This window comes from Miscanthus floridulus, unplaced genomic scaffold (genome assembly GCF_019320115.1).
Source record: "Miscanthus floridulus cultivar M001 unplaced genomic scaffold, ASM1932011v1 fs_558_1_2, whole genome shotgun sequence".
Lineage (NCBI taxonomy): Eukaryota > Viridiplantae > Streptophyta > Magnoliopsida > Poales > Poaceae > Miscanthus > Miscanthus floridulus.
Genome location: NW_027096935.1, coordinates 9,334 through 32,739, shown reverse-complemented (window position 1 = coordinate 32,739; position 23,406 = coordinate 9,334). Strand labels below are relative to the sequence as shown.

Sequence of the window (23,406 nt, the reverse complement as noted above, 5' to 3'; positions counted from 1 at the left end):
ATCATGCTCGAACGACGTAGTACGAGTACGATACTCCTCCAAAATGTGCAGATGGCGTCATTCCTTTCAGCGATCATCGGCCTTTTCTCCAGCTGTGACGCCTTGCCGTTGAGCGTACGATTCGCGCTCTGGCGAATGGCGACGCCAAAAGATTCCAACGAACACTGCACGTGTGCTACAACAGCCACTCATCAGATCCTCCGTGTTGGCTGCGTCAAATCGGATGAGATCATTCGGCGCACGCAATCACGCGTCGCACCGGCGGATGCAGCAGACGGCACGGCAGCCAGCTTTATCCCCAATACACCATCACAGGTTCTTCAGTTGGAGTACTATGCAGAATGTACAGACCACGACAAGCACACTCCAAGTTCCAGCTTCCAGATCCTAACAAACACCTCCTGACCTCCATTCCGAGAACAAGGCATACCAAGGGTATCCCAGGGCCACTGCAGCGACACGGTTAGATCAGGGTGAAAGCCAAGCAGTACCAATCACTAGCACACAATGTACTCTTTCTTAAGGTTTCTAAACTTACAATTAGATCAGACTAGTCATGCCTGCACATTCAGATCGACGAACCAAGCTTCAAAAATCTCAATCGCAGCCCAGGCTGAGCATAGAACAAGTGAACAACCCAGAACCAGCAATAAACAGTAGTGGTATAACTTGGAGAGATGCAATCAAGAGAGGATGAATTCTGTTGAGAACCGAGCTTTAAAACAGGCATCTATTGAGATCTGAGACTTAAAAACAGGCATCATAGATGCTTGGGGGTAAGTACAGACTGCAGGCTAAACATCCCATTCCAACAAACGGTCAAGTGCCGTGGAAGCGAACACACTACCAGCTAAACTGCATCACTTCAGGGACAACACTTGCAACTACCAACTCAGAGAGCGAGCGGCCACTACTACTATTAGTCTACTGCATCTAGAAGACAGACAGACAGCTTCCAGAGGCTAAAAGGAGCAGCAAAAGCCTGGTTAGGCCCACGACGATGAGAATTTCCCTACTGACTGCAAGCACTTGGGCAGGCGAGAGCTCCTCCATCCGTCATCCATCACTCGTCACCCTGCAAAAAACAGTTTCGAATGGACGGGACCAGTGAGGTTTGGGACCCACAAAGTAAAACCGGTAGTGGAAGGCACAAGGAAGAGTCAGGACTCGGAGGATTTGCTCTCACGCACCTCCTCGTCCTCGTCGTTCACCTCGGATTTGGACTTGTCAGAATCACCAGACGTTGTGGGGCCTCCAGACTGCAACGACAGATGGCACATGAATCACATCACAGAGGCGAATGTCCGGGCACTGCCGGACAACGTGAGTACTCCGTAGAGTGGAACACACTGTACCTGCTTGTTGTTGTAGGCGTCCATCTTCTTGGTGTACTCAGCCTTGAGCTTCTCGGCCTTAGAGACGTAGGGAGCTTTCTCCTGCATTTCAGAAATCGCACGTCAGGGGCTGTTCCATCTCAGCAATGGTTTCAGACATAGATGGAAACTAACATAAACGGCATCAGGGAGTTGAAGCAAGTGAATATGCAAGTCCACCAACAAAACTCTTCTATGGATGATCCGATTTCAAAATCGAATTGAACAAAATAGTGTCGAGTACCCACAATCTATTGAACCAAACAGACAGTATCAAAGGAAGATAGCACTAGGCAGCAGCAAGTCAACAGATCTGAAGCCTAAACAACCGTCTAGTAACTTAGACGCCAGTTATTACAATTCCAAAACATGAGGTATGGTGAAATTTGAATTCAAATCACTTGCAAAACTGCCCGCAAGTTCGAAAGCAACGAGCGATGGAATTTCAAGAGATCTAACATTGCAGCAAGTAACCACATGATATATACTGATATACAGACAAACACGGGGGACCCAACCCGGACGAAACTAGAACGGCACATTCATCGTAAGATGAACAAAGCACATCGCAACTAACTGCAGTCTCAAACGGTTAAAATGGGCACGGGGAGCAAGCAAACTCACAGCATCAGACAGGGACTTCCACTTGTCACCACCAGCCTTGCCAATCTGCCATTCACAGAGCCACAAACATCAGAAACGCAAGTTTCATACCAGCCCAACACGCATATTCGAATCGAATGACGGAATCATGGATGAAACAACGCCTTACCACGGAGACTTGCTTCACATTGGGGTGCTTCTCCTTGTAGTCCTTCCTGAACTCCTCCCTGCAAAATCCAGACCCAAACGATCAGAACGAAATACAAACAACGGGAGGACAAAGGCCGCATAATCTGAAACTCACATGAAGACGAAGAACGCGCTGGGAGGCCTCTTGGGCTTGTTTGGGTCCTTCTCAGCCTTGGACTTCCTCACCGAGAGCCTTCAGCAAAAACAAACAAATCCCCGTCAAAACCACAACAACAAAAAAAATAACAACGAGAATGGATGGAAGAGGCGGCCAAATCGAATCGTACCTGGAGTCGCCGCCGCTGGACCTCGCCCTCGCCTTCATCTCGAGACCTACAGAACCAAATCCAATAAAACCATCAGCAGCAACCCATACCAACAACATCGAATTCAAAACGATTTGATCTAGATTTCGAAATCGCAGTACCTTGGAGCCGGATCGCGACGAGGGTTTGCCTGTTTGGGTGTGTGCACGGAACCGTGTGGAGGTCTGTTTTGCTTTGATGCGAGTGGAGGGGAAAGGAGGCCAGAAGGGGGCGGCTTTTAAAGGCAAGGGGCGGTGGGCATTTGCGCGGGATCTGAATTTTTTTGCCACGTCACCGATCCGGGCGCTCGCCTCCCATTGGCCGCGCGGCGCGCCGCATGCTGCTGCCTTCCGCTAGGAGTACGTGATCTCTGGCTAGCCTGCGGCGGCTGCTTCGATGGCTTTGGATGGGTTGGGAACCGCGGGCCCATCCTGTCAGTCGCTTTGTGGATGGGGTTCAGGTTATTTTCGGCTGGAGGCGGGAGTTTTCACGGTGTGCTTTCTTCCGCCCGCGCTGTGCTTCTTCGAGGGTCAGTTCGGCCATTTCGCGCTATAGCGAAAGTGGTCGAAGTTTTCGGGCCCACGTGTCATCCATGGTGGGGAACACGCCTTTATTGCTTGGGGGTAGTTATCCGTATGTGCTCATGGAGGGCCCGCATGTCAGTATAGATATGCTTGAGTGCTCCTGCTTTTTCTACTGTACATAACTGTGCACCGTATACGGGCCGTATAAGGGTCTTGTTTAGATCACCTCCAAATTCTAAGTTTTTTCACTCTCTCTCCATCATATTAATTTTTAGACATATGTATAGAGCATTAAATGTAGATAAAAAAAATAACTAATTGCACAGTTTGGTTGTAAATCACGAGACGAATCTTTTGAGCCTAGTTAGTCCATGATCGGACAAAGTTTATCAAATACAAACGAAACGTGCTACCGTGTCCAGATTGCAAAAATTTGCAATCAGCCTTGTTTAGATTGCAAATTTTTGCAATCCGGACACTGTAGCACGTTTCATTTGTATTTGACAAACTTTGTCCGATCATGGACTAACTAGACTCAAAAGATTTATCTCGTGATTTATAACTAAACTATGCAATTAGTTATTTTTTTATCTATATTTAATGTTCCATGCATGTGTTCAAAAATTAATGTGATAGAGAGAGAGTGAAAAAACTTAAAATTTAGTGGTAATCTAAACAAGGCCAAGTAGTGAGTTAGCTTGGATCGGGCCGTGTCCATGATTGGGCCTGATCGGTCCAAGCGTGTGATACTCAAACAAATGGATCTCGACGATAAAACCGCGAGAAATCGAACATATTATGAGCTTGTTTAATAGGGTGTTTGCTCCACTAAACTTTAGTCGCTATTTCATCGGATGTTTAGACATATATATGAAGTATTAAATATAGACTAATTATAAAACTAATTACATAGTTTACGACTAATTTGCGAGACGAATCTTTTAAGTCTAATTAGTCCATGATTCGATAATATGGTGCTACAGTAAACAAGTGCTAATGACGAGTAAACTTGCCTGCAAATTTGCAGGTTCACGAGTAAACTTGCTCGCATATATATCTACTTTTAAGGTTTTATATATATCAATCGATGTATTGCATTTGAAAATTTAATAAAGACTTCCACTGTTGAAATAAAGGTGTTTCGTGTTTGCGCAAGGGTATTATATGGTAAATGGAGATTAAAAGGGGATCATATGCAGATGTGCTGCTCCCATTGATTTTGTCTATCTCCGGTGAGCTTAACCAAGAGATTGTAATAATTCCACACATGCCTTACCTGTGTTGGGGGTGCTAGGGATGCTCATTCCAAGTTGTGTTCATATATATGATGGTGGCGGTTGGTGGGTGTTGACACGCAAAAATGTATCAACGTAGAAATTGGGCTAGGCCATAAGTTTCTAACATCAAGAATGTGCTTGAAAAATATATGGCCCAACACAAATCAAAGCATCAAGCAAAAAGGGAAGAAAAGGAGAAGGAGATGCCGCCACTCCTGCCGAACCGGCTTGGACAGTTTCACTACACCAGAACCAACCAAGCCGATTCCCGAACCGGCCTGTGCTGCCCTGGCCGGCCACTGTGCCGGATCCTGTGAAAACCGGCCAGGCCCTATTTTTTGCGTTGAAAACTTGGAGAACGCGTTTTGGACATATTTCATACTAAGATAAGACCACCCCTCTCTACATATATGAGAGGAGCATGGCCAATTGAGGATCCCAACTTCCAATCGTCAAAATACACCACACATACCCCTTTTGCCCTACTTTCTCTCTACCTTGCTGGTCGTCACGACTCCCGGCGAGATGTGGCGGCGTTCTAAGTGGACTTACCAATCATAGGACACCGTCCACGCGCTCTTCCCCGACGGGTCTTTCCGGGAGATGTTCGAGAGTGTAAACACAAAAAACGTGCTCAACATCGGCCTAACCGGTCCTTGATCGTTTTGCAACCTCGTCCTCCGGTAGCCGAACGGCACCACGACGTGGCAGAGCTTCGACCACCCGACCGACACGTTCCTCCCCACCATGGCGCTCCGCGTGAACCATGGCTACCGCCCCGGCAACCGGCTCGTGTCTTGGAAGAGCCCAGTCGACCCTTCGCCGGGGAACTTCACCTACAGCGCTGACCCGGACCGCCCGCTCCCGTTCCTCCAGGCATTCATCAGGAACGGATCGCGCCCGCTGTGGCGCAGTGGTGTGTGGAACGGCTACAAGGTCCTCACTGACTATGTCGCGAGCATCAGCGCCATCGTCTACTACACCGTCGTGGACGTCGACGAGGAAGACGCCTACTTGGCCTTAAGCCTCTCCGACGGCGCCCCGCTCACGCGGTACGTGATGAGCTACTCCGGCAAGATGGAGCTCCAGAGCTGGAACAACGCCTCCATGGGGTGGGACACGATCGGCGCGTCGCGGCGCAACGAGTGCAGCAGCTACGGCTACTGCGGGCCCTTCGGTTACTGCGGCTACACCGGCGGCACGGTTCCGTCGTGCAAATGCCTCGAGGGTTTCGCACCGACGAACCGTGACGAGTGGAGCAACGGCAGGTTGGGTTGCCAGCGAAGGGAATCGCTGCGCTGCGGCAGGGACGGGGACGGCTTCTTGGCGTTGCCGAACATGAAGGCGCCGGACAGGTTCGTGCTCGTCCGGAACAAGAGCTTCGACGAGTGCGCGGCTGAGTGCAGCCGGAACTGCTCCTGCGTGGCCTATGCGTACGCCAACCTGAGCAGCAGCTCCAAGTGGAATCCCACGAGGTGTCTCGTGTGGACAGGGGAGCTCATCGACATGCAGAAGACCCTTGAATATGCTGAAGGGAGTGACACGCTCTATCTCCGGCTTGCTGGCCTGGACACAGGTACATATCATATCATCCCCTGCAGTTACTGTGCATCAAGTTTCACAGTAAAATAAACATTCATCATAAATAAAACAAAAAAAAGGAAACATGTATAGCGGCGTTTCATTGGGTGTTTTTTCTTCGATTCGATGAAAAAAAGGGAAACATATCAGAATAGAATTCAGCAAGATCTTTGTATATGGAAGTAACCGCCAGAATCTAGAGTCAAAGGACAGAACAGAGGAACAGAAATGTTATTAGATTAGATCACCACATTCAGGAATCACCGTCTAGTTCAGATAGTAACAGATTCTAGTTAATTTTTCGCGACCATGCCTAAGCACGTAACAGATTCTAACTTCTAAGTACTTGCGATGGCATGAAGGATGTCCATTCATTGTTGTGATACACTATACGTCCTCATCATCACAAGTGGCATTGTACAATCTATGTAGACAGAGCAAGTACCAAAATCCACTAGTTTTTTTAGGTAATGGATTCATTAATCCGGCCTCTATATCCATGAAGGATATATACAGCCAAAAGGATACAAGAACACTTAAACTCACACCTCAACAAAGAAAAGAACACACAACCAAAAAAAAAGAAGGAAAAACTACAACCTCGGCACATCCCTCCTTCCCGACATCATCTCCTGAAATGGCCAGATTCGGCGAGTGGAAGCCACCAAGCCATCGTCGTCCCTAGTGTGCCATCACTACAAGCCTCCACTAGTGCCATCTTCATCGGTCACCATCCAGTCAGAACTAGACGATCAGACACGAGCCAACAGGCGCTTTGCCGAATTCCAAGGCCTCCGCCGCCCATAGGGCAGCCGTCGTCATTGGGATCATGGTCGTCGCCTCTGCCGGAGACCTCTGTCGCTGCCGCCGTGTCACCCAGCCTGTCCCCATCCCTCCAAGTGACGAACTAGCATCACTTACCATGAAATCGGTAGATCCACCTTGGGAGAGGCCGGATACGAAGTTTTCTTGTTGGATTGGAGAGAAAAGGGGCTGGATTTAGGAGGATTTGGATGTTGCCTGCTAATCCACACATCCACACCCCTTTGTGCGCTCACTGGTGGGCCAAGCGGTGGCTTGGACGACCGTGGTGGCTGGGCGGGGCCCACGCATCAGGCAGTCGGGCGGGGCAGTGGCGGTGGCGGCCCATGCTTGTCCGCGCGCTCGCAAACTACAGATAAGTGAAAATGACAGAAGAATGATTCCTCACCCTGACTTCTCTGACGTGCCAATCCTTCCTCCACCCCTGAAAATATTCCTAATATCTATTATCAACATGCGCGACTGGCATACAGTCATCTCCAGGCCCTTTCAAGTTTCAACATGGTAAACTCACCAGTATATTCATTGCATTGAAAATGAAGGAGCTGAAATAGAATTGTAGTTGTGAACTGAAAAGATACTTGAGTTCCTCAAATTTTACATTTTCTATCTTTGTATCATATTTAAATGTTCTAATTAAGGACTTTTCAAATTGGCAGACTTAGAAACTTAATTAACACAAACATTGGATCTCAGCAATTTTTCAACACTTTGCTTGCCAACTACATCACTATACATGCATTATAATATTTTACATACATTTTCTCGATTATGCATGGTACTCATTGACTTTACTTTTTTAAGGTAAAAGGACAGAAAGAAAAGCAATGAAAGTCGTATTGCCAGTTTTAGCAAGCGTTCTGCTGACATTCATATGCCTTATTGTATGGGTTTTCATGTGGAAAAGGTACATGCACTCTTTTATTGCAAAGGCAAGCATATATTAATTTTTGCATCTATACCCATACCCAACTCTACAATATTCTCACAAGAGAAGAAATGCTCATGACATTTTGGAAGCAGACAATAGTCCGAAACTGCAAAATCAGAAGAGGTTGGTCCTGGATGACTTAAAACCCCTGATGGCTTTGGGGAAGGAAGTCCTACTGAAGTCTTTGAATTTCCAATTGTAAGTTTCAGAGATATTGCAGTTGTAACAAATAACTTCGATAAGTCATTTATGATAGGACAAGGAGGTTTTGGCAAAGTTTACAAGGTAACTTATCTGCTTTAGTTTCATTCTTGAATTGTGCTTTTACTAATTCTATACCAAGGTCTCATTCATTGTCCATTTCAACTACTAGGCAAACTTAGATGGTCGAGAAGTTGCTATCAAAAGGCTCAACAGGGATTCTGAGGAAGGAATAGCAGAATTCATAAATGAAGTTGTTGTAATTGCCAAACTTCAACACAGAAATTTGGTTAGAATTCTCGGATGTTGCATAGAGGGAGATGAAAAGCTATTCATCTTTGAGTACATGTCTAACAAAAGCTTAGATTCCCTCCTTTTTAGTATGATCTAATTGCACATTATAGTTTCATGGTTCAACAAAACTATACTTGTTTATTAATCATAAGACACTGTTGCCCTTTGTAGATACCGCGCGCAATATAATACTAGATTGGCCAGCACGGTTTAACATAATCAGAGGGGTGGCTAAAGGGCTTCTATATCTCCATCAAGATTCAAGACTAAAGATAATTCATAGAGATCTCAAAGCAAGCAATGTTTTGCTGGATGAAGAGATGAGACCAAAGATAGGAGACTTTGGCATGGCAAGGATGTTTGTTGAGAACCAACAGAATGCAAACACAAAGCATGTTGTCGGAACATAGTGAGTGATACTTTTTGCTAAAATTAGCATACAAATTAACCAAGGTTGCCAAAAACATAATTCTCACCGGAAAAATATTTACAGTGGCTACATGGCTCCAGAATATGCAATGAGAGACACATTTTCTGCCAAGTCTGATGTGTGTAGGAGCCATGTAGCCACTGTAAATATTTTTAGTAGCCACTGTGTAGGACAACCCCAACGACAGGCCACTCATGTCAACCGTAGTATTCGTCTTGAAGAATGGAAGAGCGACACTTCCTGTCCCAAATAAACCTGTATATTTGTAACACCCCTGGTGTTACGAGCTTGTTTAGCACCGAGATTTAGGTCCGAGAGGGATTAGCCAAACAAGTTTTCGAGTTTTAAAAATTTATAACGCACGTGAAATGATAAACGAATCCTATGTGACTCACTTTTGTGGACTCAAATAAATATCCAAGTTAACTTACTTGGTGCGTAAAAGTGCTAATGAAAATCCTAACGAGAAAAATAGGATAAGTTGTTTTAATTGTTTGGCACGAAAACAATTTATATAAACAAAAATAAAATATAACTTGTGTGTAATACTTAAGTAAAGATGACGAGCAAGTGGTGTAGTTGAATATGCAACTTTAAATTGTGAAAATAAATGTTGTTAACTAGTGTTCTTGGGAGCTCAAAAATCAAATTTGAAATTAAGATAAGCTCTTTTCGTTAAGTCGTCAAACACTTGAACTATTGTTTAAAATGCCATTATTGGCGAATTATATTGAGCAAAATAATTAAACAGTGCTAAAATGTTTTGCTCCTATGGGTTAGTATAAGGTATGGACAATTGAATAAAGTATTTGTTGGTTGAAGTTAACAAGGTTGAGACCTATTAAAAATTGCGACAAAAGAGTTAATGGCTACTTAGTCTCAACTAAAAACCCTTAACTTTTCTAAGTACGGAAGGGTGGTAGACAATGCTATTTTGACGTTTAAGTTCTAACTAAAATACTTAAACACTAGTTTCATGTTTTTGTACTGTTGGTTACTTCTAAGTAAGCACTTTAGCATGGTGAAGTCCATGGATGAGTAGGAGTTGTCGTGGCATAGCAGAAATTGCCCTAACTTTATTAGAACGCGCTGTTGATCTTGTTTTGGGCTTCGGTCGTGAGCTGGCATTCAACGCGATGAGCTCTTGTTGGCACCTCTCTATCTCCCTCGATGCTCACTCTCTGACCATGCTCGTTGCTCGGACGAGAAGCCCTTAGTGGCTACTAGAATCTTGAACTCTTGTTTTAATCTCAACTGGGCTCTAAGCGGTTGGTTTTGATGCTTTAAAATTCATGCTTAACACGTGTCTAGCCATTTTGGCCGTTTGACAGGTGTGTTGACATTTCTTAGCATCACCCTTAACTAAGTTGTCATCCCTAGCATGATGCCAGAAATATGTTGTTGGTAATTATGAGAACACTTATAAACTATATATATAAGGTATCCGCAAGCGCACATATAATATAGTATTGTAGCATTTCACCCGGGAGTATACCGAGTATCGTTATTTATATTTTATCCACAGGGAGGAGCTATGGGGTTGTGTTGGCAGAGATATTGACATAGAAATCGTGTAGCATTTCCCCCATCTAAAAAATAAAAAAAGCAATCATGTAGCAATGGTCCCACCCGCTCAGCTCAACCGTTACTCCATTAGCATGTTTTCTTTGCTTCTGTTGCTATGCGCCGTTTTGAGTCTTGTTGATTTTTCTATCTTTTTTCCTTCTTAACTTTTCAATCGATAAATTCTATATAGTATGTGTATTAGAATTGCTAATTGAGTAATATATATTGGGGTTGTCAATAGATATCTTATGTTGCTTTTTTATAGATTTTTTTATGCTCGGCTACTGTGTTGTTGTGGCTTAATTATAAGTACTTCCATTAATTTTGTTCACTGCTTATGTACATATAGATTCAATTGACAAATGCCCCCCCCCTTATTTTACTTCAGGCTCCGCCACTGAAGGGAGGTGTCATGCATAGTCCCTATTCTAGGTTGTCTATTTGTTCATCATGCAATTGCAAGCATTTCATAATTTAAGCACATACAAAGTTCTTAAATTGTGTGCCTGATCCAAAGCTTAAGTCACCAGCTAGAATCGGCATAACTCTTGAGTCCACAATTAGGTCAGATATAGTATCCGTGGGTATCTCATTCTATGATTCACGAAGGATGGCATTAAACATAGCAATATCTAAATGAGCTACGCAATGCTCCATCACCTGATAGAAACATAAAAAAATTTATGACTTCACATAAAAGATACCATTACCAGAGAAACAAAAATCAGCATCTGAAAGCATACCAATTTTGCCAACACTGGTAAACATCCACACTCATGTCCACCAGCACGAAGACGACAACTTCTGCTGAATGAATCACCAAATGCAGTTTTCCAGAGATCAATAGAAAAACTCCTATGTTGCTGATCACCCAGAAAGCTCTAATAACCTCCCAATCTTTGGAGTTGACAAATCTTCTATAGGGGTTTGCATGTGGGGTGTCATTGCATGTGAAATGAAAATCCTTCAGAAAACTAAAAAATGAATTAGTTTGCAGTAGGTTTTACTCATCACTGTTTTACAGGAGCCATACTTAGCTTTTTGGAAAGTGCCAAGACAGTAATAGGGTTAACCTTTATATGCCACCACATCTTCTCCAATGCATCTACAATGTGCTAGTTTTGCGCCAATCATCTAGTAGCTTCATGATATTGGGTATACTTAGTTACTTTTCCATCGTGTTGTAGCGAAACTCCTCTCAGGCTTCTTTGTACCATTTGTGCTGAAAACCTTAAATGGACTTGAGTGCCGTAAAGTACCAAATGTTTGTGCAACGATCTCTCAGGACAAATGTGTTCGATAGCCAAAATGTCAGCCTACATCAAAATTAGGTTCTTACTTCTTAAATTTTGATCTAAAAGAATTGATGCTAACAACAATAAGGGAAACAAGCGGTAGAGCGTAGTCATAATTTACCTTGAAACATCATTGCCACGAGATTTTGAAATAAGCAGAAGCCTAGAAACTGATTTTTTTGCAACTGATGCTTTCCTATCTGAGGACCAAAATTTTGATGCATGAATATAAATCCTAGATAAATGGAGAGCTAGCGTATGAAACTTATGTGATGAACTACCATGCTCTAGCACCACAGAGTAGAGAGAAACCTCAAGAGTAGCCTCATTATTTTCATACGAAATTTAGTTGCCATTATCAACTAGGTTTTCTTCAGTATTAGCAATTCCATAGTCAGTGCCCCAAATCTGATCACATTTCGGAGTTTCATCCAAATATCGATCTCCTTTGCCTCTTTAGTGGCTTTACCTTCAATCTCTCTGTCCTCAATGGAATTACCATTAGTTACTTTGATCTGAATAGGTTTATCATTAGTGACTTGACATTCAACGGCCTTATCATCCTTTATTCCGTCCTCAATGTCGTCATCATTCTTTGCTCTATCTCAACAGCTTTGTCATCGGTGGCTCTACCTTCAACAGTGCTATCATCCTTGATTCTGCCCTCAACTACTTTATCATCTGCGGGTTATTAGTAAAAAAAGAAAAAATCCATCTCAAAGAAAAAAGGAACAAAACTTACACCATTTAAACATGAAAAGATCATACATATATTAAAGCAATGAATATTAGTATGATTGTTATTTTACATCTACAGGCAACAAATCACGAATGAATCATTGATGTCTAATGCAATGCATAAATAATCAACGCCATAGTCATAAATTAAGTCTGTTGAGCTAAAGAAAACAGGGAGACAAAAACAACCATTTTCCTTGCTTATCTGAATAATCCAACAGTTGCTGCTGCTTTCACTTTGTAAGGAAAATGGACCCTTGGCCCATTTACTTTGGATTTTGGTGCTTGATGATCAACACAACCAAATTGGACTAATGAATTTGCAAGTGATTGTTTTGTAGTTCAATAGGATGCAAGACATGACTTGGACAAAGCCGAGGTGATGATCTGATGATCAACACCTCAAGCAAGACCTTAGGAGCACAAGAGAAGACCCAAGATATCAAGCAAAGTCCAAGCATGAAGATATGAACCAAGCCGCAAACAAGATCGTGAAAAACGAGCTCACAGAAGAGACCGGACGCTGGACCGGACGCTGGAAGAAAGTGATCGGATGCTCCGATCAGTGGCTCAGCAACAGTAGGCGTCAGCAGCAGCGACCGAACGCTGAACAAGTGAATCGACCGGACGCACCGATGGCACTGTTCATCAGTCCGGCAACACACTCAGCAAGTGACCGGACATTGGTGGCAAATCGACTAGACGTAAGACAACAGCGTCCGATCGAGTACAGAGAGGTTCCAGAGCGGCGAACTTGCGACCGAACGCATCTGGTGGCAAGTGACCGGACGCTGGTAGCGTCCGATCAGTAGTCCGTGGCTCCAATGATCGGGACGACCGGACGCGTCCGGTCAGGACGTGATCAGCGTCCAGTCAGTAGCAGAAAAGCGGGATTTCATCCCCAACGGCTACTTTCTTAGTGGGGCTTATAAATACAACCCCCAGCCGGCCAAATGAGGTGTGTGGAGCTGAGAAAACATATCAAGGGTGTTGATACATCATTTTAGTGATCTCTACTTGCATAGTGCTTAGCGTTTTATTAGGTGATTAGCGTAGGTGCTTTGCGAAGTACTTAGGTTGATTAGACCACCGCTTATGCGCTTGCTCTAGGTTTAGGCCTAGTGTTTAGTGAGGTTTGCATACCTCTTACCACTCGGTGCTTGCGCGCACCATTGTTGTACATTGGAGGAGCTTGTAGTCTTACGAGATCACACCAACTGAGTTTGTGGTGTGGCCGCCACCGTGTATCGGAGGGAACAAGGCCCACGGCATTTTGGTCGAAAGCTTGATAGCGAAGACGGCGGGGAGAATCCGGGAGAGGCTTGCCAGAAAGCATGTCAGAGACCCACTTGCGCATGGGGAAGGCCCGAGGCTATCCACGGAGTTACCCGACCAGGAGCTTGGCCCTTGTGAGGGATTCCTTGCGAGGGGCCCCAACAAGGACTAGGGGGAAGCTTGCATGCTTCTCGATACCTCAGTAAAAATACCGAAGTCGTTAATGAGAGTTTGCATATCTCTACCTTACTCTCTAGCTTCCGCATTTACTTTGATTATATTACTCCTTTTATGGTAGAGATGGCAACACACTAGCAAAACTATAGTTGCACACTTAAATAGTTTATCCTTTACATAGGTTTTGCTAAGGTTAGAAAAAGAGGCCATAGTTTAGAGTTAGAATTTTAAGTTGCCTAATTCAGCCCCCCCTCTTAGGTGTCACGGTCCCCTTCACACTTCACCAATAGAAGATAAATATCAAGTCACTGCTAGTTTTTTCCAAACTGTCATGCTTGCTTGTTCATAGAGGTGGGAACATCATCACAAGATTATGTAAATTCGATTAGCATTCTATCTCTTTCTAGCAAGAAGCCAATTATGGCTACCAGCTCAAGATTATGATTTAGTAGTACATACTACCACCTTATTAATTCTAGAGCTCAGAGAAATGATGTGGTAAGATATTTCACTACCTTAAACAGTCCCTGTTTGTATTATTACCAGCAATAATCTTAGTATTTTTATGAAACTATTCGAAGGTACAAAATTACACGTGACAATCGAGTCATACAAAGATTAGATAGAAAATATCAACGGTGTATGAACCCCATCATATTCTTCCTCATCATTGTCCCCAGCATCATCCTGCTCAATGGCTCGCCATGGTACAGCGGTAGATTAAGCACCATACAAAAATAGGAAAAAAAGATTATCAAGGTTGACTGGATTTTGACACTGGTCTGTACACTCACAATCACCGATTTCAACGAGCGCCATCAGCCCGTCGGCAACATCGAGCTCCTCGGTGTCCTACAAGGGCACACAAAGGCCTTGAGATCACGTACTCACCACCGACAGCATCATGTATGCCCGTTCCTGCAAAAAGCAGGAGGAATCAGCAGCAAACAGCAAAGTGCCCAGCCTAGGCGCAATTGACCCCGTGAGATTGGCCTCTTGCTAGCTCCTAGACGACGCGGGCGAGGACGAGATTGTCCTCTTGCTAGCTGAGGCCAGTGAATGGCCACCTCCCGTCAGCCGGCGGCGCGACCGCCACCGCAGGGATCGACCGCCACTGCAACATGGTAGATAATCATGTTCGGTTGTTTTGCATGAAAGAAAATCATAACCTCTTGATGAGGATAATTTCTTATTTGATTTGATTTGATTGATTGATAGTAGTTTCCTTTTGCATGCAAGAAAGTTATATTACAATAGGCATGCTGGTCGCGCGAGGGAGCACTTCCTTTTGCATGGAAGGAAACTGCCATGATTGCCACCGCACGTGGGTCTCATGTAAGGAAAATCAACAACTGCCATGATTATCGCACGGAGGTGGGATCGATTGCATGGGGTGGCAGACAGACGAACCAAGACAATTGTCGTACCAAAACGATGTCCACACTTTGTTCTTTTTAGTTGTAGGAGATTATCTAGATAAAACTATAACTCAGCCATACATGATCCAATGAGCATAAAATTTTTGCTACAACTCAAGCATAGATCTAAAGTTACAATAAAAATTTTATGCTAAAGCATAGTACATCATATATTTACTGTATAGATCTACTCATGCGGAGTCCAACATAATTATATTTGACGTTTTATAATTTTTCTGTGATTTACTATGATTTTTGAATGATTCAACCAAAGTAAATATAAAAGAAAAAAACCACCGAGGGAAACAATCATGGAGCTCAAGTGACCAGTTTTGAGAGATGGGGGAGGAACTATTTATGGTTTTAAAGTTGAGGGAGAAAAAACTGACTTTCATGATAGTCGAGAAAGGCAAAATGAACTTTTTCCAGTGCTGGAGGCCTGCCCTCCCCCTTCTCTCAACTAGAGATGAAGGCATCTAGTGTGGCTGGATTTTGGTGCACTACTACAGAAACCATTTTTAGGGGCGGCTCATAACCCTTTGTAGGGGCGGTTTGGCTAGCCGCCCCTACTGAACCGTCTCTATAAATCATGCATTTGTAGGGGCGGTTCTCAGGCCTCCCCTACAAATAAATTTGTAGGGGTGACTGTAGTACTAGCCGCCCCTACAAATCGATTTGTAGGGGCGGCTATAGTACCAGTCGCCTCTATAATACCTGTTTGTAGGGGCGGATCAATCTAGAACCGCTCCTACAGTATGCTTTCCCGCAAAAATAATTTAAATTTACAATTCAAATTCGACCAGAACACTATTTGTTTCCGCGTATTCCATCCAGCGTTCGCGTTGCTGGACGCCCCGCGACCAATGTTCCGAACCGCGTTCACGTTGCCGAATGCCCCGCGACCAGCATTTTGAACCGCATTCGCGTTGCCGAACGCCCCGCGACCAACGTTCTGAACCGTGTTCGCGTTGCCGAATACCCCGCACCAGCGTTCCGAACCCCTTAGACTACAAGCACAAGAATATTATATAAACTACAATTACAAGTCCAATTCATAAGAATATATACAATCCATCATTAAATATACAAATTACATACACATTGTTATCAACGTCCTAGAGCTAGCCTTTTAGTCTCACGAAGGTGTTGGTACAGAGGATTTCTACCTAAGTAAGACTCTCGGTCATGGTAGGCGCCTTTGACGTGTACAATCTAGTCCAATATGAAGTTGCAAAGGTCGTCGATGAGCTTTAAGAGTTGGTCATCCATGTATGGGTCTCTTTTTATTCCTTTCTCTTCTTTCCACTATAAGAGAACAAGTTTCCGTTTAGTATTTCATACCATATACGAAGTTTTTATACTATGGGTGAAGAGGTTCAAACTTACCCTTAAGGGGTGTCTCCTGTAGGCACCGGTGTTACTCATCATAGAACATATATAGTATCCACAATGTACACTCCCAGGCTTCTACTTGGGGCACTGTGTGTTTTGCATATAAAAATATTAAGTAATGCTTTTGATAGCCATGTAATGGAGTACTGAAGAAGTAAGTTACACTTATCGCACATAGTATTTTTATAGCTAGCTTTTTCTTCCTTGCTGGATCATGCCTTCCATGATGATTAGTGACATAGAACCTAAATGCACTGTTCGAATTATTTTAGCAAATACAACTTGTTAGTATCCAAAAGTGAATGTTACAAGTATGTATACACACATATAAGCTAATGAGGATTGTCGATATGTATACGTCTTGAGAATCGATATGAAGTCTTTGTATATCACCAGGTCCCTATCTATTGAATCAAAGACCCATGCCATGCTCCTCCCAACATCGATGGCTATACAAATCCAGTGGTTGCTGCATGGATTTAATCATAAAACTAGATAAGCTCTTTTGCATTGAATAAAATATATCGAACAAAGCTTTAAGTATAGAGTCAAACTTACTCGAAGTTGTATGGTAGCCATATAGTAGAGTGTTGTTGGAGAGTTTTGAAAGCCAGGGCAATGTATGCCGCAACCTTAAGGGACTCTTCCCTTAGTTTTGCCATATGGATGTGCTCTTTCTCTCAAAAAGTCTTTGCAGCAGCTAGCGCTTTGGCATCCAGTTTCCACTGTTTAGGGTAATTAAAATTTGTTTGGGCTATAGCTTGAGGTAATTAAAATCGTGATCCATCTCTGTGGCTGTTGCCTCTGCTCTCCTTTCCTCTACCCCGTCTTGTCCAGCGAGATGTTGTGGACGTCGACGTCATCTTTTCTGAGTTTCAGGAGGGACCTGTATATACGACAGGTCAAAGTGTTAGCAGAGGTAACACAGCCAAAGTTTTAGCAAAATTTATAAGCTAAGGCTTTTTCTCTACCTCCTCGTTTGAGTCAAAATCCTTGTCCAAATCTTCCTCCGTTGGCCTCCTTCTGGCTTCATGTGGGAAAGGATCCTCGGGACTTACATATCCCTCTTCTGAGTCCTCCTCCTCCTCCTCCTCATCAACTTCTTCGCCTTCAGCAGCCTCTCCTGCTCTTCCTTCTGCTCTCCCTTCCTCCTCGTCACACTGCTCCTGAGTAAGCATCACTTCTAGATCCTTTTCTACCTCGTTATCGAACTGTTCCTAAGTAAGCTAGTCCTCTAGTGCTTGCTCCTCATAGGTTGGCTGCTCATCATGCTCAGGACATTGGGCTACACTGTCTGGTGTCCGCGACATTATTTTATGCTTTGTTCTAATAGATGCAAGAAAGTGTGCTTTAGATACGCGAGATGGTATAAGAAATAAAAAAGGTCTATAAACCAAAGTAGTCCTATAAAACAACAATATATCAAAAAACAAGAAGTAGCAGTAGTAGAGGCCTCAAAAACATGTCAATCATCATCTGATCTTGAACTTGGAGCATCAAGGTATCATAACAGAGAAGAGAGGAGAAGGTAATGTAGGGGCGGCTGCTAATGATGCCAAGTTCCTCACAAGTTCTTGATCATCAGCTCATATTCCATATAATGTATGGACTTAGACAATTTCATCATTGGCAAAACAAAGGAGAGGAGAGGAGAGATTTGGCAAAAAAAGCAATAGTTGCTTAACAAACATAGAGAGGAAAATGTGTAAAAAAAAGCAGCAGCTGCTTCCCAAACATAGAGGATAGGAGTTGGCTGCTGCCACATGGTTGGAAGACCCCTACAAATCAAAATCTGGTAACTTAGATGCGGTAAACATAGAGCAGCAACCACCTAGTAGTACAGGGAAGTGAGTAGAGTAGCAGCCAGCAGCTAGGGAAGAGAGTAGAGTAGCAGCTAGCTAGTAGTAGTAGGTGTAGCTAGCAGTAGCAAGTAGAGTAGTAGTAGTTCAGTAGTAAGTAGAGTAGTAGTAGTAGTTCAGTAGAGTAGAGTTAGAAGACCGCAAAAGAGGTAGAGACATAGTACAGAGTCAAAAAATGAGAGAGAAGAGTAAAAAAATCAGTAAGCAGCAGCAGTAGTTAAGTAGAGTCAACAGAGTGAGGTAGAGACATAGCAGCAACAGTAGTTAAGTAGAGTCAAAAAATTCAGTAAGTAGTGGGCAAGCAAGCATAGCAAGCAGCCACCACCTCAGGCATTTTAAATTTGCAAAGAGTAGAAAAATGAGAGAAGAGCAGCAGGAACAACACTTAGTAGTATAGAGTAGAGAGAAGAGCAGCAGGAACAACAAACAACTAGTAGGAGTAGGAGTAGCTAGCAGTAGCAAGTAGAGTAGTAGTAGTTCAGTAGAGTAGAGTAGTAGTAGTAGTAGTAGTAGTAGTAGTAGTAGTAGTTCAATAGAGTAGTAGTAGTAGCCAGCAGCTAGCAGTATCAACACACATGCAAGTGAAATCAACTAATAAATAAATAAAACTACACATGCATCTTTGCATTGTATAAGAGATGGTTGTGTCTTGTTTGATTAATTTCTTTTTTGGTTGCTTTTGTGTTTTCTGTACTAGGAACTTCAGGTAAAAAAAGATAGCAACAACCTTGCTCAAGAGGGGTTGGCATGGCAGCCTGCTGTGCTATGTTTGCCAAAACCAGAAATGGTTAATCATGTACTCTTGGAGTGTGCTTTTGCCCAATATAGTTGGTGTTGTATAAGAGATGCCTTTGGCTTAGAGGGCTTTTCGCTGTGGATACAGGAGGCGATCGCTGGCTGCCAAGGAGGCTGGGAATCCCTAAGCGTGTATGTTTCTCTTTTTCTTTTGCAGGTTTGGCTTGGGCCATGTGGAAGAATATGAACAAAATGGCTATTAAGAAGAACTTAATTTCCAACTAGACCAGATACAGTTATTCATGCCACTACCAATTCATGCCCAGAACATGTGAATATCAGTCTTATTGGTGTCTTGAGTGCTGATCAGTCTCAGACAGACAATGAGTTGTTGGAAATGGCCCAAAAGTGGAAAATTGTTGGTATGTTAAAACTTCATCAATCAGCAATGTCCTTGAAAGAATTGACTTTCTTCTTTTTTATGCACACTTCAGTATCTATCTCGACTGATGAACCTAAATGACTGCATAGTGGTCAGCTTAGATATAATAGATTTCTTTTCCCAACATATTCCAGTGAGAACTAACTTTATATGTATTGAGCTGTTTATTCTTTTGCTTTTGATTTATTATGTTAATTGGATTGTAGAGCTGTCGTTCTGATATCATAATCGTTTTGACCTTTGAAAGAACTAGGTGCGGTTGGATATAATTAGTGAATTATCACTTCACATTTTTAACGGGTTCAGAAAAGAAAAGAAAATATAGGATTATACGAAGCAACTAAAATATCCACTTCTAAAATTGGTTGAATCTGTTGGAATACTTTGATTTCCTACTGTTTCAAAGGAGTGATTAAGTTATTTGATATTTACTCGGCACCTCAGTTGCCATGTTTAGTAGATTATTAGTAGTTATTATTACTATTGCAAATGACCTTTGGATGGTGTTTAAGCTGTTAGTTTTCTTGGCTCTAATAATGAAAGAAACATTCATGTTGATATTATGCAGGAGTTGACTTGATTAGTGGTGTCACATGTGATGGTCCATATGAATGGCCGGACAAGACCGATTCAGAATGGAAGTTCAAGAGGGATCAGTCAAGTGAAACTTTTCATGTCAGTATTGACACTTTCCTACACATCCAAAACAAATATTGTACCTGATATTCACTTCATTTCTTCTATAGGTGGTTGCTTATGACTTTGGCATCAAGCATAATATGTAAACTGACCAATCTTGTTGTTTAGTCAGGTTTGCCTAGCAACATGATTATATTTCTCCACATCCTAGATTTTTTGTCTGTTGTTATTTTTTCCATTTAAAAATTTAGCACATAAGTCGTAATCCGCGATCCTTAGTAGCCAAATAAAATAAATCTTATCGAATATTTGGCCAAGACATCACGTCATTCATAGGATGCATCAACTAGTAAGCATTAATGTATCATAATCATTTGGCCAAGGCATCACGTCATTCATAGAATTACATCATTCATACCTCTAATTTGCTAAATTTAATTAGCTGTCAAAAATCATTAATGTATCATAATCACTTTTACTAATCAGTTCAATAGCAGCCATGATGAACTAATTTAGTCGGCTTGATTAGATGCATGAACTAGTGAGCATGCACTAATGACTTCAGCTATTTTATTTGTAATTTAAACTAATCAGACATCAATAGTTCGTGATCGAGTTACCTGATTAATTATTCAAACGAAATGATTCTACTGTAACTATATCATTGTGCGAAGTACATTTGGCTTTCAACACAATGTATGCAGTAACTCAAAGTTGTGAATACTGAGCAGTTCTTGAACTTAGTTTGAGATTAAGTAAAAAGGAAAAATACATGAGCAGTTCTTGAACTTAGTTTGAGACTACATAAGTGATTTTCTTCCCAACATCCAATGGTCAACCAAAATTTTCCATGACGGCCAAAGTAGTCAATGAAAGTACCCAAAACCATCACGGATGGTCTTCCCTAATGGTAACTGTCAGAGATAAGACAAATAGACTAATCGGGAAAGCCGATGTTTGCTGATCGACGCCGGTGGAGGTGCGTGGATGCCGGTGGAGCGCGGACACCGGTGGAGGTGCGTGGATGCCGGAGAGCACGGGAAGGAGTGCAGATGCCGGTGGAGGTGCGCGGAGGCCGATGGAGGGGGTGCAGGTGCGGGTGAAGGGTGCGCGGACGCCGGTGGAGGAGCATGGACATCGGTGGAGGGGGTGCGATTGCGGGGAGGGGGCGCACGGGTGAGGAGATGGGGCGCACGGGTGCGCCGTCGGCCGGGTGAGCCACGACACCTCAAGGTCGAAAACCCTAGCACCACCGGCTGGTCGGAAACCCTAGGGCGGGGAGGGGGTGCGGGTGCGGGGAGGGGGCGCGTTGGTGTGGAGATAGGGTGCGCGGGTGCGGGGAGGGGGCGCGGGCGTCGGGATAGGTCCGGGAGGCAACGTCGGCGGGGCAGCCTGACGGCGTCGGAGGAAGAAGAGAGCGTCCAACAGGCTAACACCCGCCCTTGTATTTATAGTCGGGACGATTTATAGGGGCGGTTCCTGATCCAGCCGCCCCAACAAATGAATTTGTAGGGGCGATTTCTGATCCAACCTCCCCTACAAATATTTTCTATTTTTTTAAATAATTAATTATGTATTTTTTATATCATAAAAACACAAAGTAATATAAAAATAATTGTGTATATGCACAAATATAATATTTTGTATTATTCTATATATGAAGAAATATATATATAAACAATTGTAGTCAAAACAATATAGAAAACAAAAAAAAATAAAAAATAAAAATTTGAATTTTAAAACTTCGACTACAATTTTATGACATTAAATGAAATAAAATGACAGCTTCAAACCTAATTTTCAAACACTAAATGATTTCAGCTGTAAAGGTGATGAATATAAAAGTTGTATAACTCGTCAAGATCTCCTACTTTTATTTTGGTCATTTCTTCATTTCATAAAGTGTTAAGTGATTTCATAAAGTTTTAGTAGTAATAGAGTGGATGTTCAAATAGAGTCATCTGGATGTTGCAAAGGGTAGTCTCACACACATGCATAAATATAGTCTCATATACATACAAAAATATGTAGTCTTGCACATGTACACAAATATATAGTCTCACACGTATGCATAAATGAAGTCTTACAAACACTCCACGTTCAATAACTAGCTAGCCCGCTGTAACGACTTTCCCCTTGACACCTTTTCGTTCCCATGGCAATATGTCTTTGGAGATGTTTTTTTCCACAACACTGATCTTCTTAGAAAAGTCTGTGAATAGCGGCATCTCATCGTAGTTATTGTAAGCTTCAACATCGTCCACGTCAGCAACTCCAATAATGTGCTGTTTCCTGGAGGCAACCACGTACTTTGTCTTCTTCTTCGGGGGGAGGTTACTTTGTGGGTCAGACATATAGAAAACTTGTGCGACACGTGAAGTGAGCACCCAAGGGTCATCTTGGTAGCCTAGATTCTCAAGGTCTAGAACTCTCAATCCGATCTCATTCAGTTGGTGTTATTTGATCCAGCGACATCAAAACAGGGCCACCGTTATATCCCTTCTATAGTCAAGTTCCCATATCTCTTCAATGATATCAAAGTATTGGATCTTTCGTCCTAATCCATTGAGAGCCTCTATTCGAACACTGCTATTTTGGTTCACATATTTACTATCCTTTGAGTGGGTATAGTACATATACCCATTGATGTCATAAGAATTCCAAGATGTCACATGTCTCGATGGCCCCTCCGCCAACCTACTGATGGTAATAGAGTCTATGGTTTCTCCAGGCGGTATGTTTTGATCCTTCAACCAGGTAGTTAGTCGTTGCTTGTGTTGTTTCATGACCCAATCATTCGAACGGCCATTTCTCTCCGCCATAATGATATCTAAGTGTTCATCAATGTACGGTTGCATCTGTTGTGTACTCTGCAAGACACTATAATGCACCCAACTCACCTCTTTGCAATCATGGTCGATGAACACTTTTATATCACTGGTGCCCTTCCCAGTCAGCCTACCCTTATGACAAGAATTGGGTTTACCAATCCCTTTCTATACTTTTAGGTACTCTTGACAGCACTCGATGAGTTCTTCAGTTCTTTAACCCTCTATCATGGAGCCCTCTGGGTATGCTCGATTATGCACGTATTGACTTAGAACCGACATGAACTACTCGTAGGACCACATTTCATGCAAGTAGCAAGGGCCCAATGCCTGTATCTGATGAACCATATGAATCATGAGATGTGGCATTATATCAAAAAAAGCAGGAGGTAAACACATCTCTAGTTGGTTTTGTGTCTCTACCACAAATTCATGTAGGTCACTCAGCTCTTGCTTGCCAATTGTCTTCTGTGAGATCTTCAAAAAGAAGTAGCACATGCGGGTGATGGCCA

General features: G+C 42.9%; 1 protein-coding gene and 1 pseudogene across 2 annotated transcripts; one reads left to right on the top strand and one right to left on the bottom strand.

Annotated features, from left to right (window-relative positions):
• Nucleotides 1-716: 716 nt before the first annotated feature.
• LOC136532246 (HMG1/2-like protein) lies at nt 717-2,676 on the bottom strand. Of its 2 annotated transcripts, none has more exons than XM_066524846.1 (8): nt 2,593-2,676; nt 2,453-2,498; nt 2,281-2,358; nt 2,146-2,203; nt 1,998-2,042; nt 1,356-1,436; nt 1,191-1,259; nt 717-1,075 (listed from the first exon to the last, which is right to left on the bottom strand). In XM_066524846.1, the coding sequence occupies exons 2-8, from the start codon at nt 2,488-2,490 to the stop codon at nt 1,064-1,066; spliced, it is 381 nt and encodes a 126-aa protein (XP_066380943.1). In that variant the 5' UTR covers nt 2,491-2,498; nt 2,593-2,676; the 3' UTR covers nt 717-1,063. The 2 variants fall into 2 exon arrangements, with proteins under 2 accessions (XP_066380943.1, XP_066380944.1); XM_066524847.1 differs by having other exon boundaries at nt 1,212-1,259.
• Nucleotides 2,677-4,937: 2,261 nt separating this feature from the next.
• Nucleotides 4,938-12,226, top strand: LOC136532247 (G-type lectin S-receptor-like serine/threonine-protein kinase B120; annotated as a pseudogene).
• Nucleotides 12,227-23,406: the final 11,180 nt, after the last annotated feature.